We start from the raw sequence: 17,340 nt of genomic DNA, 5'->3' as shown, positions 1-17,340 counted from the left end.
AGAGACAGAAGTTAATAAAATCTATTTTATTTTATTTGTTATCGCAAGGACAAACATGGATTAGTAACTTAGAATTGCATTTAAGGTGCAGGTTTTGGGCACACTTTGATGATCTGAGTTTGAATCACCACGCCTGCAACTTTTTATAGAGAAACACTGAGTATAAAAAAACATGGATATCTTCATTAAGGAGAACCGAAATCTCATTAGCTATAGCCGAATATAACCCAAACCTGAACCAAACCGAGAATCCAGGCCTGATGCAAGCTTAGGCCCATGTCGGGCCTAAACACAAAATCCCAAACCAGGCCTTGAAAATTTACGGAATGATAGAGGGAGAGAGAAAGAAAGAAAAGGAATTAGATATTCAGAGGTAAGAGGACAATGGCTCTAAAAGTCACAGGCGGCCAAAAACATGAGCAACACATCAAAAGTCAGCCTCATTTTCAAATACCTTACGACATCCGCTGCTTGTCATTGTTAGGACTCATGATTTTACTCTAACCAGCATTTTATTGCTCATAAAACAAAACAAATTGAAGAATTTTTCTTAGAAATGGCAAAATATCATTTTTCCAATCTTCTTGCTGTTTGGTTTAACTTGGAAAATAGGCCTAATAGTTGAGAACAATATGGGTGTATTAAATATTAATCACATTTGGAATATGAGAGTCTCATCTCTTCAAACTCTAATTTAGCCTGCGAGAAATTAGAAGGAATATTCGATTTTTAGAAATATACAACCCATGGTTTTTAACACCGGATTGGACCAGATGGTCGGACTGGAAAAATTGAGAATCGATTAGATGATTGGTTTTATTTTAGCCTAACTTTCGTCAAAACGGGCCATCCATACGGTTCGAACGATCAGACTATTCGACCCGATAACAGGACCCCTGACCAATTTTTTGTCCAATTCAGTTTTAAAAACCATGATACAATCCAATATATTAAAAATATCAACTTTTAGAAAATTATTCTTTTTCTATTACTTCTAACCATTGATTTGGTGGCATTTGTATTGTTAATAATTATTATCTTGAATAAAAAAATAATATATTGAAATTTCCTAAGAAAAAATAATATATTACAAGTTGAAAAAGGCAAAAGAGTCAAGGACAAACCAAAAAGAACATGAATAAAAATAATAAGAAATGATTTAAGTGCATGTGATCTAACATGGAAATGGCACGGACAGAAAGCGACAACCCCATGTAATTTTGGACTAAGGTTAAGTTTAGATGATGATGAAAAAGAATTAATCTACGTCCAATTGACATATTTTAAACAATACTTGCAAAAATAATTGATTTCAAATAGCAGTTGAACCAAACAAGACATGAAAGAATAATTATACATTTCTTTAATCAAGCCAGATCTGTTGTTTTGTCTCGAATCTCTAGGCCTGTTTGGTTCGCTTCACCTCTAAGCCTGAGGCTTGATCAGTTGTCGTCAATGACAAATTGTTCTTTTTTTTTTAACTTGGTTATTTGTTAATAATTACTCAACTCAATCTTTATAACCTTTTGCTGGTGCATATGGCTCAAACGAAATGCAATGTAAAGGTTTTTGAAGGCAATTTGGCTAATCCTTCAAAGTCAGGTTTTTGAATCGCCCTTGATTCAGACGGCTGGACCGTTAGGATCGGGAACTATTTAGGTAATCGGTTTTGTTTTACCTAAAATCCGATTTTGGTCAAAAATCATTGAAAAAATTAACAAATTGTTGATTTGGACAGTCGAACTATTGATCCGTTCAACGATTTTGACCGTTTTTTATTTTTAATTATTCTTTATTTTTTAATTTATTTATCAGAACGGGTCATCCATTCAAACTCGATGATCAGACCATTGACCTAAAAACTAATGGTCAGAACAGTTCCATTTCTAGATCGTTTTTTAAAACGTTGCTTCACTGTATTTTAAATCATGCTCTCAAGCTTCTTGAGGACACGAACCAGCTGACCGGGAAGAGGGAGTGGAATCTGGATTCTCAGCTCTCTTGGGTTTGGTTGGCAGCCTCTATCTGTTTTGAACTGATTATTTAATCCAGACAAAACATACATCCCATCTCAATTGACCCAATTATATTATTTATATAAATAATAATTTAAAATTAATTTTTTGATAATATAACCTTAATAAGATTGACAGATAAACTGTAATTAATTTATTTATATAAAAATTATAAGAAAACTAGAACCTTTATGTATGAGCCCAAAGTGGAACGGTATCAATGGGTCCAACATCTTAGCCTAGGCCCAAATAACTGGTCCCCACAATGGGGAAGATTTAGCGTCAGATTGGAATCTACCAGATATCCATAGCCCACGTTTTTTTATTTTTATTTATTTATTTTTATACCCATAGCCCACGTTGATCGGGCGTTTCTTGATTGATATCTTCGATGTGGAAACTTTGGAAGTTGGAAGTTGAAACGGAGCAAGAGTCAAATTGGTACAGCAAGTTGAAGCCATGGACTCAACGGTCCTTTTCGGTTTGTCAAGGTCAGCAGCGGATCCAAAGAAAATAGGCGCCAACAACTTCCTCATTCCTCCTGTCAGCGGGATCCATTTGCTGGATCTTCCTCTCTCTCAGTTTCCCTTTCTTCCTTGCCTGCTGGTAAAGTAGCTCACATCGCTCTTTATTTCTCCTCTCGTGAACCCTAACTCGATTGAAATGATCAGGCATAATTTTTTAATCGAGGATCAATCTGTAGCATTTAGAAAAGCTTTCGTTTTTCTTTTTTTTTTCTTTGATTACAGTCATAGAATCTGTCTCAGTTTCCCGATTCGCATAAGTTCCCGGTGAAAATAATTGTTTTTTAATTTGTCTAGTTGTTTTTCTTTTTTGTTTTTAAGAGCTACCTCAGAGTGTCATCAGTAATCTGCTCCACCTGGAATTTTTCTTATTTGGAATCGCTGAGCTGGTTAGACTCCTCCAGGTTGAATTGGTCCGTAGGTAAGAGACAAAAGGCCAGCTACAGATTGGTAAGGATTTAAGTCCACAATCGGAATCGAGAAGTAAAGAGAAATGGCTGTGTAAGTTAGTCTTCTAAGTTGACAAAATTTCTGTAGTTTCTGTATTTGGTTGCTTGTTTTTTTTCCAGAAATATGTTCAAACCATGATAGTTGTATCTGAATGGCTAATTTTTATTGTTATTGATGTTGATATTGTTATAGAGTTGCATCCGCTCCTGGGAAGGTTTTGATGACTGGGGGTTACCTAATTCTGGAGAGGCCAAATGCTGGACTCGTCCTTAGCACAAATGCTCGTTTCTATGCTATTGTGAAGCCAATTTACGAAGATGTCGAGCCAGAAAGCTGGGCCTGGGTGCGTGTTCTTTTTCTTTTTTTTTAATGTCTTTATATTTGATTATTTTTAGAAAATGTTTCTCTTTTTTCTGTTTCATGGGTTCCTGAAATCATGGACTCTTTCTCTTTTTGGGTGGGGAAGGTAAGGCAAAACTTAGATATCAGCTTAGAGGTTGTTAGTAATATGGCTATCTTAGAAATTCATTTGAATTTCCTGTATGAAGTTAGATTTTGTACTTATTAGGTGAATTTGATTCCTAACCTAAGATCGAGGATATGCTTGGATTTTCATGTCATTTCGTGAAATGGGAGCCACATATTATGAAATTCATGGTTTATAAGGTGACAAATTAATGGGAGACTTGGCTTAGGAGTAAAAAACAAATTCGCTTTATCTCAATCCATATAATAATTATTTCTAATGGAGCAAGAATCCTGTCTTCATCATGCTAACCACTAACCCACTGATCACTGAGCAGTGATTTCTGAGAAAATAAACAAGTTGTGGGGAAGTTGGAGTCTTTTTTTTTTCCATTGAGATCAAAATAGGCCAGTTTCATCTTAGAGTTCTAGTGCCTCTCCTAAATATAATCCCACTTCATGTTTTTTTATGTGTATCATGCAATTTTCACCCTAGTCAGAATTTGTACTATTGGATTTTAACAACTACCTCTTTGGTTGATACTAGATGTGTACTAGTGATTAAAATATTATATTAAAATGTCTAATTTGATGGAAATATTGGTAATCCAAATATAGGAAATATGTTCGAAATGTCATATGGAAATTGTAGAACTTATAGACATGGTGAAAACATTATGAAATATGCAGAAATATACAATTTAATGATAAAAAAACATATATGCACCCCTTTAATATATTATCTTATTTCTAAACCATCAAACACAACCAGGAAACTAAGATTAATAAACAAAATAATATACTACAAAGTTGTTTATAAATTTTAAGAGTTAAAATTACATAACAGAGCATGTTCAAGTAAAATTAAAATCTATAGACTATGCAAATGATTCTAATAGATCAACCAAATAATCTATCACACAAACAAAAGCTTAGATTTAAGATCACAACCAAAAACATTTGAGCTTTCTCAATGTGGCCATCATCTCCATTAGGCAGTCAATAATACTATTGTTCCATGTATCTGCAATACTGTTGAAGTATTGTTAGCCCATCATGTTATACAGTTATAGTACCGTCATCTATACTCCTCCATTATGTCAATAGTTTTCAATGGGGAGTATGTCAGTTCCATTAATATTTAGTGTTGGTACCTATAGAAATAGAAATATGCTGTGGGAATATGTCAACATTTCTAAACCATTACCCATGACTCCTCAATTGCTCTACTACTTTGTTTGTTGCTAATTTCCCGGTAGTTCTAACACTAATACACTTTGACATGTAACATACAACATTTTATTGGCTATTAACCTGCCCTAAGAAATTAAGAAAATGATTTAGGGATCTTTAACCTTTCTTTCATTATTGCTATGGATGTAATAAAACTATTTATGCTTTCTCTTTACATTTCTTTTTGTTTGCTAATGAAGGTTGATGAGCTAATTAATCAGAACTAGGTTTGTTAGGCTTATTTTGATTCTCTAAAAAGATAATTATCAAGATGTTGCAACCTTGTTAAGGATAGAGGTTACCACAGTATTATAGCTTTCATGATTTTTTTGGACATCTTTCAGGCTTGGACAGACGTGAAATTAACATCTCCTCAACTGTCTAGGGAAATTGCATACAAAATGTCACTGAAACATTTAACTCTCCAGCATGTCTCCTCAAGGCAAGTTCCCATCAGGTTCTCCTATATATATTGGAACAACATGTTTTTTGCATATGCAAAACTAGAAAGTGGTGCTGGGGACTATGTACTTTCTTTTTCTTGCTAATTAATAAAGATGTTAATGGCTACCCATTTAATTAAAAATATCTCTTACTGTTTTTCTACTAACATACAAGTCCATCTACATGTATACATGTGCACCTATGTATGTAATAGTGCATGTATATATAGCCTGGAATAAATTATAGGATCACTAAACAAATCCGAGATGCAAGCAATGGCATTGAGGTTTTGATTGTTTGTTTTACCTTAGCAATGGTATGAGGAAACATTTTAGTTGTTATAGAAATGGGAAATAATAATACATTCTTGAGAATAAAGCTACTATTACCTTAAGATTTCAGGGACTCGAGCAACCCTTTTGTGGAACAAGCTGTACAATACAGTGTAGCCACTGCAAATGCAATATTAGTTGACAAGAATAAGAAAGATTTGCTACACAAGCTACTTTTGCAAGGTAACATTTGTGCATTATTCATTAGTCAATCCTACAACGGAAAAAAAAAAAATTGAATGTGACTTGAAGAACATGATGTCTCAGTTAGAGTGGCAATGCAGGTCTTGACATTACAATTCTTGGCTGTAATGATTTCTATTCATACCGTAACCAGGTAAGCTACCCTTTTTATTGCATGTATCAACTTGGTATTTTCTTCTCTTCATAGGTGTATGACAATGGTTTGGTTATAAAATTGTTTACAATAAATGACCACAATAAAATAAAAAGGTTTGCTTAACAATGTTTTAAAACCAAGAGGTGCAACTAAAGCACCAGGAAAGGTGTGTGCCTGAATGAAGTGAGGTTCCACTTTTGAATAGGAAAACAAATGAAGTTCTAATCAGTAACAACATAAAAAATGGGAAAACAAATGAAAATTCTATATAGAAGAATATGTAAATCTAAATTCTGAAAGAAATAAAATACTTCAAAGGCTTGTTAGCTTAATCAGTTAAAATATCATCTTACTAACATGAAGGTCATACCTTTGTGTTCATTCTAGGAAGAATGAACTAGTGTTGTACCTTTACCTTTAAATCCATCTAAAATGGTCATGTGTACAGCTATTGTAATTAGGGTGTATAGCTATAGTCCTAAAATCATCTTTACACTTTTCCTATCCCATCATTGGTTCATTCTTCCTAGACTTATACTTGGGTCTACAGCTGTAGTCGGGTTAGATTCAAATTGGATCCAGCCACATCCGAATCCAATCTGATTAGTGAAAATTGAAATTCGAATCCAATCAGATATAGGGATATCTGCATAGGTTCAGATCATGCAGACCTGGATCAGATTCAGATTTAATCCAAGTCTACTTTATATTTCTTTAAAACAAATAAAAAAAATAAAAAAATGAAATAAAAAGTGAATTGCTTTTTAACTTAATACAAGCATACATACAGGTCTGCATGGCAGTTACTTGGGTCATTAGTCCTATCAGTTTTTTTTTTATCAGTAATTCCAGTCCTATCAGTTTGTACCAAAGGAGTTGGTCTGATGCAGAAGCTGAAGAGTCAGAATTGGAATTTTGTGAAATTTTACGCGTTTCTGTATTTTTGAACAGTAGGGGTATTTTTGTCATTTACACTTTTCTGTGGGGTCCAATGATAGGGTCTGGTTTGTCCAGTTATAGTGTGTTTATGTTTAATGCTTGAGTCATTTACATAAGTAGAATAAGAGCTATTGAGACTTGAATTGAAATATGATAATGACAATTCAGTTCAAGTCCTACTAGGATTTTTTGAGGCTGTTGAGGGAGAGGCTTCCTGAGCTGATTACAAAAAAGATCAAGAAAATATAAGGGCATTACATAGCAAAATTATCAACCCACAGAATACTATCCCAAGTTGGGGAGGTAATCCAACTCATTCCAAACAGTTGCAAAGCATGGGGCTGTAAACCAGAAGAGAAGCTGTAGTTTACTAGGATTCTGGGCACTCTTGTAATTGATGGAAAGCTAATGAATTGAAATGATGCAGTTATTGATAAAAACAAAAACAAAAAAAAAAAAAAACAAAAAAGCTTTAGTTTACTAGGGTGTGCTTGATGCTTTCCTCAGCCATCCCATAAAGGGAGCATTGATTGACAATGACCATACTTTTCCTTCTCAGCACATAGAATATAGTCTTTGGGGAAACCTTTATCATCCAAGGGGGGCGGGAACAGATTGCTCCTGAGTCAGCCACCAAAGCTTGTCTTCTACCAGTGGCTGTGCTGTGGTTTGATCTGCTCCAATGAATGCATCATAGAAACCAAAGAGTCAAGGTCCCAGTCATTCACATTTCTTCTTAGGCTTGGGGTCCAAATAATTTGATTTGCATTCACCTTATAATAGTCACAAATTCTGGCATCTCTGTCTTGAGCCAGTGCAAAGATGGATGGGGAAGCATTGCATAGGGTTTTTTATGAGTCTACAGTTTTGTTTTGAGTCCTACTACGATTCTTATGAGTTTAGAGTCTATAAAATATACATGGATATTTTACACAAGGATCAGTGAAGTTTATTAATTTTTCTTGAGCTTATGCCAATTATGGTGAGTGATTCCCATACCCTAGTGATTTTCTAGGTACCTTGTGAGTGATTTGAGGTACTCTCTCTCTCTCTCTTCTTGTTCCTTCAAGAAGCCACTGCAGTCATCAGCGGCTATAAATTTTTTTTCAAAGGATTCAAAAAGTAATCATTCCATGGGCTAGAGGTAATCAACATATCCCTTGGACTCTCAAAAGAGATGTATACATGGAAGTTGAAAGGATTGCAAGAGAGTTAAATGCTTAATTCAAGTGGGTTAGAAGGAGTGCAAAAGGGTTAGCTGACTCCCTTGCTAAACAAGGGACAGCAAGGCAGCACTTGTTTTGGGCTTCTTTGTTACCTAGCTTATATGTTTGTTGGGGTAACACCCTGGTCATCAAATTGTAATGCTTTTCACACATAACCAGTTAATAAAATAAAATTATTTGCTGATCAAAAAAAAATTCAAAGGACTTGAATTGAGCTTGTCCTACATCATGGTCCCACATATAGTGCCTATATTTCTGATATATGGAACTTAGATGTTTCTTCTGTTGTTTATTTGAAGCAGAAAAAGAGGAATTAATTCTTTTTGTCATAAGTAATCACATATTGGATATGTTTTGCAAATTATTTTTATCTATTTTTAAGAATTTAAGGCTTTATTTTCTTTCTGTTATTTGATTGCTTTGATGAAATCCCTATTTGTACTGCATCTTTGCAACCCTGTTTTTACTACATACTTGCAAACTGGATTGTAAATATGTTGTGCTTTTGCTTGTTAGATTGAAGCATACAAACTGCCTTTGACACCTGAATCATTGGCTTCTCTTCCACCCTTTTCGTCAATAACCTTCAATGCAGAGGGATCTGATGGGGCGAAGTGCAAGCCTGAAGTAGCAAAAACTGGATTGGGCTCATCTGCTGCAATGACAACTGCAGTGGTTGCAGCTTTGCTTCAGTACCTTGGAGTTGTGGACCTTCCACTTTCAACTAAAACTGTAAATCAACAAACGATAGACAGTAAAGATCTTGATTTGGTGCATGTGATAGCCCAAAGTGCTCATTGTATTGCTCAGGGCAAAGTGGGAAGTGGGTTTGATGTCAGTGCTGCAGTCTATGGCAGTCAACGTTATGTTCGGTTTTCACCAGGGGTTCTTTCTTCTGCTCAGGTCTCTCTCTCTCTCTCTCTCTCTCTCTCTCTCTCTTTCTCTGTGTCCCTCTCTGTATGCTGTAGTATTTTTTCTCCTATTTGGTTGTCTGAAAAAGAATGATATGTTGAATGTTGATAATCATCTAGAGGTCAATATTTGGATCAGAAATCTGTTGCATTGGAAGAGAAAGCTGTATGGGGATCATCTTTTCTGAAATAGCTTGATATGAATTTTGTATCAGTTGTATTGGTTGGCTACCCTTGATTTGTCCAAGGCAGTCTTTATTCTTGTCCTTTCCTAAGGAGGACTGGACGAATGTTCTTATTTTTTATTGCTCTCTTTTATAAAGTTTCTCTTATGGGTAAAAAATAATATAAAAAAAAGAAAACCAACAAGATGCTATATGGATGCAATGCTTAACTTAAGAATATATCAGCATTTGTTACTTCTTCTGCAATCACACAATTACCTCTGCACATGTGCTACCTTTTCTGGCATGCTTCTAGTAGCCCATCTGTACGAATTTCTAATGCAAAGGCTGGGAAGGGTATCTTGATAGAGTTGAATGGAAAAACAGGTTTCATGTAGTCAATCCCATATAGTTGTGAAAGGCTTTACAGAATTTTAAGTATATACAGTTATATAATTTGTGTTTGTCTTAGTCATAGCTATTGGTTCTGTTCCCCAAGGTTTTTGAGGCAGTAGCCTTTTCTTTATTTTTATAACAAAGTGCAAAAGCAGAAATTTACAAAAATAAGCATCAATCCAAGTATTGATTTGCTTTTATCCATCTTATAGCTTCTAGTGTTTGTTATTAGACACTGTTACAATAGGAGATTTTTTTTAATGAACAGTGTTAAGCACTTAAGCAGTTAAGTTTCATATATTCAATATGACAATGTACAGCAAGGAACTTAATTATGTTTTTGACACCAAAAATACCAGTTTCCACAAATATTTGGCAGTTTTCTATCTGTCATATTATTGTTATTTTTGTAGTGTTTTGTTTCTTAAATATGTCTGTATTAACATTTCCTGATATTCCACAGAAAATTTTCACTATCCTTGATACTTCCTCAAACTGGCAAGTTTTGCACTATTTCCAAAACTTCGAGCAAAATTTTCCCAAGAATTAAGTTGTGACCTTTCCTGCATAATAATCACCATGGCAACCCCCCTCCTGGGAAAACGATTTCTTTAATCTCCATTGTTGAGAAAATGTTAGGAAATTGGGACATTTTGAACTGCTGAAATTAGGAGATATTTAGTTTTGATTATTTTTTTATTTAGCAAAGAGATACCATCTAAGCCTCTATGATTGACTATTTGCTGCAAATATCTTAGTATTCTGCTAGTCCTATTCTCTGGAAAATTCCACAGCATCTCATGCTTTAAGTTTCTTGTTTATTGGCCACCACCAAGATGGACATTTTGCTGTAGCTTGTTTGCATTTTGTCAGAAAAAGAATTCTTCTATTCTATTTGTCAAGAAGATGTGATGAAACAGTTGGTATAGAGATTTTTTTAATGCTCACTTCTGCATAAATGATAACAATCTGTTCTTACTTACACTGGAAATTGTGCTACTTCTTTTTTATTTGCCTACAGGAAGCAGTGAAAGGAAATCCATTAAAGGAAGTTATCACTGATGTTATAAAGGGGAAATGGGATCATGAAAAGACTCATTTCTGCTTACCACCCTTGATGACACTTGTGAGTATACTGATACTTTCTATTATTTGCATATCACTCATTTAAATGTGTTTGAAGCAGTGCCTTGAGGCACAAATATGAAGACTGAGCATGATCATGAAGTGTGTCAGTGAAGTGTATGCCTCAGTAAACTTATCTTAAAAAAAAAAACTTTGCAGTTCCAGAATTGTCTTTTTCTCCTCTTACCATAGGTTAAACCCTCAACCCCACCTTGTATTGGTCTAGTTCTTCTCTCTACCTATGTTGAAAGTCAAAGTTCCTCCATTCTGGAGCTTGTACAAGGTTGTTGGAAGAATAGTTACTTTCAAATGTCTAAACAGACCTTGCTGTTTTCGCTATTTATACCCTCTTTGTGTGATGAGTTTACAACAATAGCCATCTCCCAGACTGCTTATTGGAAAAGAATTGTCCTTTTCAAACCTGTGATATTAAGAAAGAAATTAAGGGGGAAGTGATTGGTCCCGCCAATATAGAAAGATACAGTATTCATGTGCCTGACTCAGATTGTCTGGGTCTGCCATGTCATCTCTCCATGTCAAAATAACCATTGTTGCTGCAGTCTTCAAAGGCTGTAACAACTTAACATAATAACCTTTGCCAATGTATGTATTCATGTTTGGGAGAATGCCACTTGTCCTTAGGTATTTTTGTTGATTGGATTGGATGATCTAACCAACCAGTTTATTGTATTTCTGGAAAGGTCTTATTATTTAATAGTGTTGTAGACAAATATAAAAATCCTGTTTGATCTAAAACATCTTCCTGGTAGGTGACATCAAATGGTTAGCTTTAGCAAGATATCTACCATACATGCAACAGATCTTAGAGTATTTCCTTCTTCCAGCAAGTTTCCAATATGACAATTCTTAAATGTTCTCTTGTGGAGTTATTTGGGAAAAGAATATCAAAATATATGACAGTTTTTTCCCCCAAAAGTAGAGTTTGCTTGTTAAGAAGCTTTCTTTGTTCATGGCAAGACCTATCTTAAGATGCTTAGGAATGGGGATGTTTTTCTGCAGCTACTTGGGGAGCCAGGAACTGGAGGATCATCCACACCATCAATGGTAGGTGCTGTGAAGAAGTGGCAGGCATCTGATCCTCAGAAATCTTCATACACATGGAGAAGATTAGCAGAGGCAAATTCGGCACTTGAAGGACAACTCAAATTGTTGAGCAAGCTTGCAGAAAGTCAGTGGGAAGCATACAAATGTGTCATCAATAATTGCAGCAGCCACAGATGTGAACAGGTAATTCATAAGATCATTGTACTCATAGATACAGGAGAAGGAAAGTGAAAGCAAACATATCTAGATTTTCCCAATGTGCTTCAAACACTCAACAATGCATATCAAATGCTCAACGTATCTGTCTATCTCCTAGTTGCATTACTTATAGTAAAGCAGTGGTGTGATGTTAGGCGTCTTATATTCTTAATCCTTTGAGGTTGGGGCCCTTACATCAATATCTCTTCAAGGCCCCTTGAGGCAAGTCCAAACAAAACCATATATGTAAGGGGGTTTAAAGGCAATGCTACTGACCAGAATCTAGATTTTCCTGATGAGTACATCCTACTACTTTCATCTAATTTGCAAAAAAAGGAATTGTTGAGTGCTTGAAGCACTTTGGTACAATCCACATCTGTTCACTTTCATTTTGAATTTTTTTTATATATTTTGCTTATGTATTTTGAATTGAACTAATAAGATTTTTGAAACATTTAATTTCTTTTAAAATTCAGGTTATATTTTTTGTATTAATGTTTTCTTTTTATTTTTCAAAAATTTGTGTCTTGCTTCACCCAGGCATGCATCTCACCTTGTATCTTGCACCTTGGATGCTATATAGCACTTAATATTTTCTTGTGTCTCTTGCTTTTAAAACACTACAAGAACTACAAATATAATGCAATTTATCATCATCTAAAGAATTGCTAACCTAGAACCAAAATTCAAGGTCTGAAAATCAAAACTAGACACATAAATATGCCTATAGTGATAATTATAAGTTAGGGTGTACTCATAGATGTGAAAGTGAAAGCAAACAAATCTAGATTTTCTGGATGTGCTTCAAACACTCAACAATGCATATCAAATGTTCAATGTATTTGTCCCTCTCCTAGTTTAATTATATATATATAAGGGGGTTGGTTTTATTATTTTTGGCTGCACTTCATTCTATTTTAGGATTGGGGATCAGAGAACAGAAAATGATGGTATTTTATATTATGGACTACTCGCACCCACTGTTGGGCTCACAAGTGAGGCTCATTTTGGGGGATGCACCACACATGACATGAATTAACCATTAGTTTGATGCTGAATAGGTAATTTAGTATATTGCAGGCTGACCTGTGATGTTTAGAGTATAAACAGTTTAACCTATGTAGGACTTGAACTGTTGAACATATACACGGTTTCATGTTAATAATTTTATACTTTAATCAAGTGATCTAATAGGCTTTTTGAAATATTTAGAATTTAAGTTTGTATATTCTTATATATAAAGTTTCTCATTAACTGTTGTGTAAAAAGTAGCCTCACCTTGTTCAAGCAATGCCTGGCCCTGTGCCTTTCATCTTAAGCTCTAGGAACCCCTTGTGTTTTTTTCTTGCTTTTAAAACACTTTTTAGACTTAGGATCAAAGTAAACAGTCTGGGGCCTCCACTAGTATCCACAAATTGCATATTTACATCATCATTCATCAGGACCCACCCCTGGGTGGGTCACACCAAGAGAGTACAAACGCCAAAAGTTAACATGATCGAATGGGTTTTAACCTCTTGATCATATATTGGAGCTTTTTATGAGTTGTCACAAAACTTTCATACTTTCCAAATTTATGATGTGCAAGCACAAAGTTGACACCAAATTTCAAGTTGATTTTTGCAAGACTAATTTCCCTAGAGTACCAACCAAATATGATCTCTGATCCTTTTAACATGAAAATTGAAATACAGGGGGGACCTAGAGGGACACAGATTTTCTATGGGCCTTGTTTGCCCAGACCTCCAGCCTATTCCATGTTATTTTTTTTCATGACATCTTTCTTTTAAACCTGGAACTTCACAAAATATTGATATTTAAGAAGTAAAAACATGATAATATGGAATAGCTGCAGTGATAATTTGGTGAATGAAACAGTTGGAGGCTTTGGTCAAGGTTGTTCATTTTGTGCATCTAGGTTGACTCTCAGACTTGGTTAACAGATGATTCTTGGCTAGGCTTCCTTTCTGCATGGTTAGTCAATCCTACACTTCTAAAGCTGGCTCCACATATTTCTGGTTTAAAGAGAGAGATGATGCTTCATTTTCTCCTTTGACTGAAAATGTCCTTTTTATGGTATAAAAAAATATCTGTTATGTTATGCTTCATAAGATCTTATGAACCATTTCTCTGAACAGTGGATGAAGCAAGCAACCGAACCATATGGAGAAGCAGTTGTTAAAGCTTTGATTGGAGCAAGAGATGCTATTCTTGAGATTAGGCTTCAAATGCGTCAAATGGGTGAGGCAGCAGGTATCCCGGTATGTGTTTTTCTCTTTGAAAGAAAATACATGTCAATGTAAGAAACAGGAATATCTTCTCAATGCATCTTGGTATACACATATGTGCCTGCACAATTAATGGGATATATGACGATTCTCAACCAGAAGATTTCAGGCAAAAAATTGATTCTTTGAAGATTGTTGCTCTGATCTACTGCATTCCTTGATTATGCCAAAATAACTTAGTCATCTTAGTCTTGGACTCATAATTAGAGGGAATCTAATCTTCTATAATTATATGTTTGCCATTTGTTTGTAATGAGCAAGGAGGATTGTTTCTTCCATCCTCCTTCCTGATGCATGAATTCCTTGGTTTTTTTTTGTCTTGGTTTTCCAAATATTAAGCTGCTGTTGGCAGGTGCCTGCAGAATGCAAAATTGATACTGCAAATATGCTCAAATTTCTGAAAACCTTGAAATCAAGGAATAGAGAAAATAAGCAGAAACCTCCAAGTATTTTTCAAAATGGGTTTACATGCATGCATGATCTTGCATAAAACGTGCATTACTGTATGATTTGACAAGAATTCAAATCAATGTTTTGAATACCAGACTGAACAACCAATCAAAATTAGGGACAAGTTTGGTTCAGTCTGGTTTTTGTGCCTGTCTGACCCCACAAACCAATGTTTTAGCAAACTATCAAGGAATTATTATATATATATATATATATATTCACCCAGTCTGACCATCTAATCTGGCCTGGTTTTGAAACAACAATTAATTAATTATGACAACAATTTTTTCTTCATTTCTTCCCTACTAGAGGTGTTCACTTTATACTGTCTTCTTAGACTATATCTGTCTATGTGCTGTTTGATAATTTCTCATGGTTGATCCCAAATAAAATTGTCAATTTTCCATTCAAATAAATTTCAGATGTCTTATATGCACTTTTCTGGATGGTCCAATCTTCTCTTAACTGTTTAACACAAAGATTGGGAAGTAGAAGGAAATAGAAAGTTGCCAAACATGCAGAGGGATGAAGGTGCCAGTATCTTGTCACTAAGGTCTTGGCTTGTCGTAGCAGAGACTTGAGAATGAATCCTGTCTTCACTAGGGTTAGGGGATCTTGGGGTTGGAGGAGGGCTATATAAACCAAGGTGCCTCAAACCTCATAAATCTGATTGTGGACATTATCACGCATTTGGGTTGTTGTTGGTTAGTCTGTATTTGGTTAGCATGCACGTGTAGAAAATGGTGGTAATAGAGTATGCACAGAAACAAAGGACATTGATATAAAATATATTTGGGTAAAGAGAAGTGCCAACTCCTTCGCCAATGGACTAGCTAGGCAAGGGTGCATAGGGATTCTATGTTCTGGGTTCACTTGCAACTGTTTTCTCTTTCTTTTGAATGTTTTTCTGCTCCCTTGGGGAGTTAAGATAGTTTATCTCCCCTCCCTTGTATTTTAACCTCTTATCTTAATGAATCGTTCCTGTTATTGATAAAAAAATAGAGTATACACAGAAAATTCTCTTATGCACTAACGAATTTAGGTTACACTTACATAAATGTGTGGATGTCCTGTTTTTATATATTTCTTCTCTCTATTCAATATTCTTCTACCCCCATATTTACAGATAGAACCTGAATCACAAACCCAACTTCTCGATGCAACTATGAACATGGAAGGAGTCCTATTAGCCGGGGTTCCTGGAGCAGGTGGGTTTGATGCAATTTTTGCTGTCACACTTGGAGGGTCCAGCAGCAAGGTTACCAAAGCATGGAGTTCACTTGGTGTCCTAGCCTTGTTGGTCAGAGAAGATCCTCAAGGTGTTTGTCTAGAAATTGGAGACCCACAAGCTTCTGAAATCTCATCAGCCATATCAGCAGTGCATATTGAATAGGTCAGTTTTGCCTCCATGTCTGTATTAGATAATTAATTCTTGAGCTTAAGATAAGAATCACTGGGGAACATCTGCTGGAGGAAGAAAGATTCCAAACATGGTGATGCTTGGCGGATGTAAAATTCACACCCAACAATAAAAGGGTAGTCTATTTTTGATATTGTAACCTTTGCAATAAAAGATTGTGCAATAGAAAGTGCTTCCCATTCAACATCTATTAGTTGAACTTTCAGAGCTTGTTCAGCATAGTTAATACTTCTTTATTGTTCATAAATCTCTCAAGATTTCTTTTAATTTTTGTTCAGTGTAGTTGTAATGGGTAATTGGAGAAGCTAAGTGGACCAGTATAGTAGTTGAACAGTTGTTTTTGGCTAATGACTGTCTACTTCTGATTATGGATCATCAAAAAAGAAATACGCCACTGGATCTATTGAACAATGTCCCTCTCAACCGGAAAATGCCATTAGTTAGAAAATTGAACCTCTCTTTTCCCTATTATGGCCTTGTTCATTTTCCAGGAAGTGGGGGTGGGTAACTTGGTTGCTCCCATGGAAAAGAAATAAATTCGTGTTTATATTTCAGTATTAGTGGGTTTCATGGAAAAGAACGATTCTCGACTGGTTCATTTGCCTGGGCAAGTAAGACCCTCCTGAGACTTAAATAAATCGCTTATCAATCCATGCAGAAAATTGTTAATACATGATGGGAAAATCCATCAAGAATATTACTTTTTTGAATAAAACATTGTACAATTTTATACTGGTAAGTGCACTCATCTGGATAAGTTCATTTACTCATGTAAATGATTTATCAAAACATGAGCGACGCCTAAATGTTTACCAATCTCCTTTAAACCAATGAAGTTATTTCCTAACAGAATGGTAAGTTATTTTCTTACAGAATGAAGAAATTTTGACCAGTAGTCATAAAATTAAGCAAATATAGTTTCCATACACCAGTATTCGTCTGTGAAATGGGGGAATTGATTACTATCCGAGTAATTGCAAATGAGTGAAAAGGACAATTGGAGATGGCCAGCTTTTGACCGTGGGCGCTTAGTCGTTGCCTCTTCCCTTCTACATCAAGCACAACGTGGCTTATGTCTGGGGAGTAGCCGAGTAGCCTTTCAATTTCAGTTGCTTCTCAATCTTGATCGGGTGAATCATCAAGTATCCTTAGTGTTGAATTATTGGTGATATGGTTCATCTGGTAGTCGATTCTCATCTTATTAAAAAACTGGAGGTCATCTTCAACATCCAGCCCCATTACACGCACTTATTACAGCTATGTAGACGATAGTATCTGGTTCCAAGCCTTCTCTAATCATGTCTAAGAAGACCCTTGGTTAAGATAGACAAAACTTATATCTCTAATCAAAAGCA

At 35.3% G+C, this 17,340-nt stretch overlaps 1 protein-coding gene across 2 annotated transcripts; it reads left to right on the top strand.

Moving 5' to 3' along the window:
* The first annotated feature begins 2,479 nt into the window (after positions 1 to 2,479).
* LOC104600381 (GHMP kinase family protein) lies at positions 2,480 to 16,190 on the top strand. Of its 2 annotated transcripts, none has more exons than XM_010263289.3 (11): positions 2,480 to 2,621; positions 2,861 to 3,040; positions 3,182 to 3,332; positions 5,032 to 5,129; positions 5,534 to 5,646; positions 5,748 to 5,800; positions 8,485 to 8,871; positions 10,461 to 10,565; positions 11,585 to 11,812; positions 13,966 to 14,088; positions 15,692 to 16,190. In XM_010263289.3, the coding sequence occupies exons 2-11, from the start codon at positions 3,033 to 3,035 to the stop codon at positions 15,956 to 15,958; spliced, it is 1,533 nt and encodes a 510-aa protein (XP_010261591.1). In that variant the 5' UTR covers positions 2,480 to 2,621; positions 2,861 to 3,032; the 3' UTR covers positions 15,959 to 16,190. The 2 variants fall into 2 exon arrangements, with proteins under 2 accessions (XP_010261591.1, XP_010261592.1); XM_010263290.3 differs by having other exon boundaries at positions 2,498 to 2,621; positions 2,944 to 3,040.
* The last annotated feature ends 1,150 nt before the right edge of the window (positions 16,191 to 17,340 follow it).

The sequence above is a fragment of the Nelumbo nucifera genome, chromosome 1, assembly GCF_055504915.1.
Source record: "Nelumbo nucifera cultivar China Antique chromosome 1, China Antique-T2T, whole genome shotgun sequence".
Classification (NCBI taxonomy): Eukaryota; Viridiplantae; Streptophyta; class Magnoliopsida; order Proteales; family Nelumbonaceae; genus Nelumbo; species Nelumbo nucifera.
Note: the sequence above shows the minus strand (reverse complement) of the source record. Positions and strands in the feature narration are given on the sequence as shown.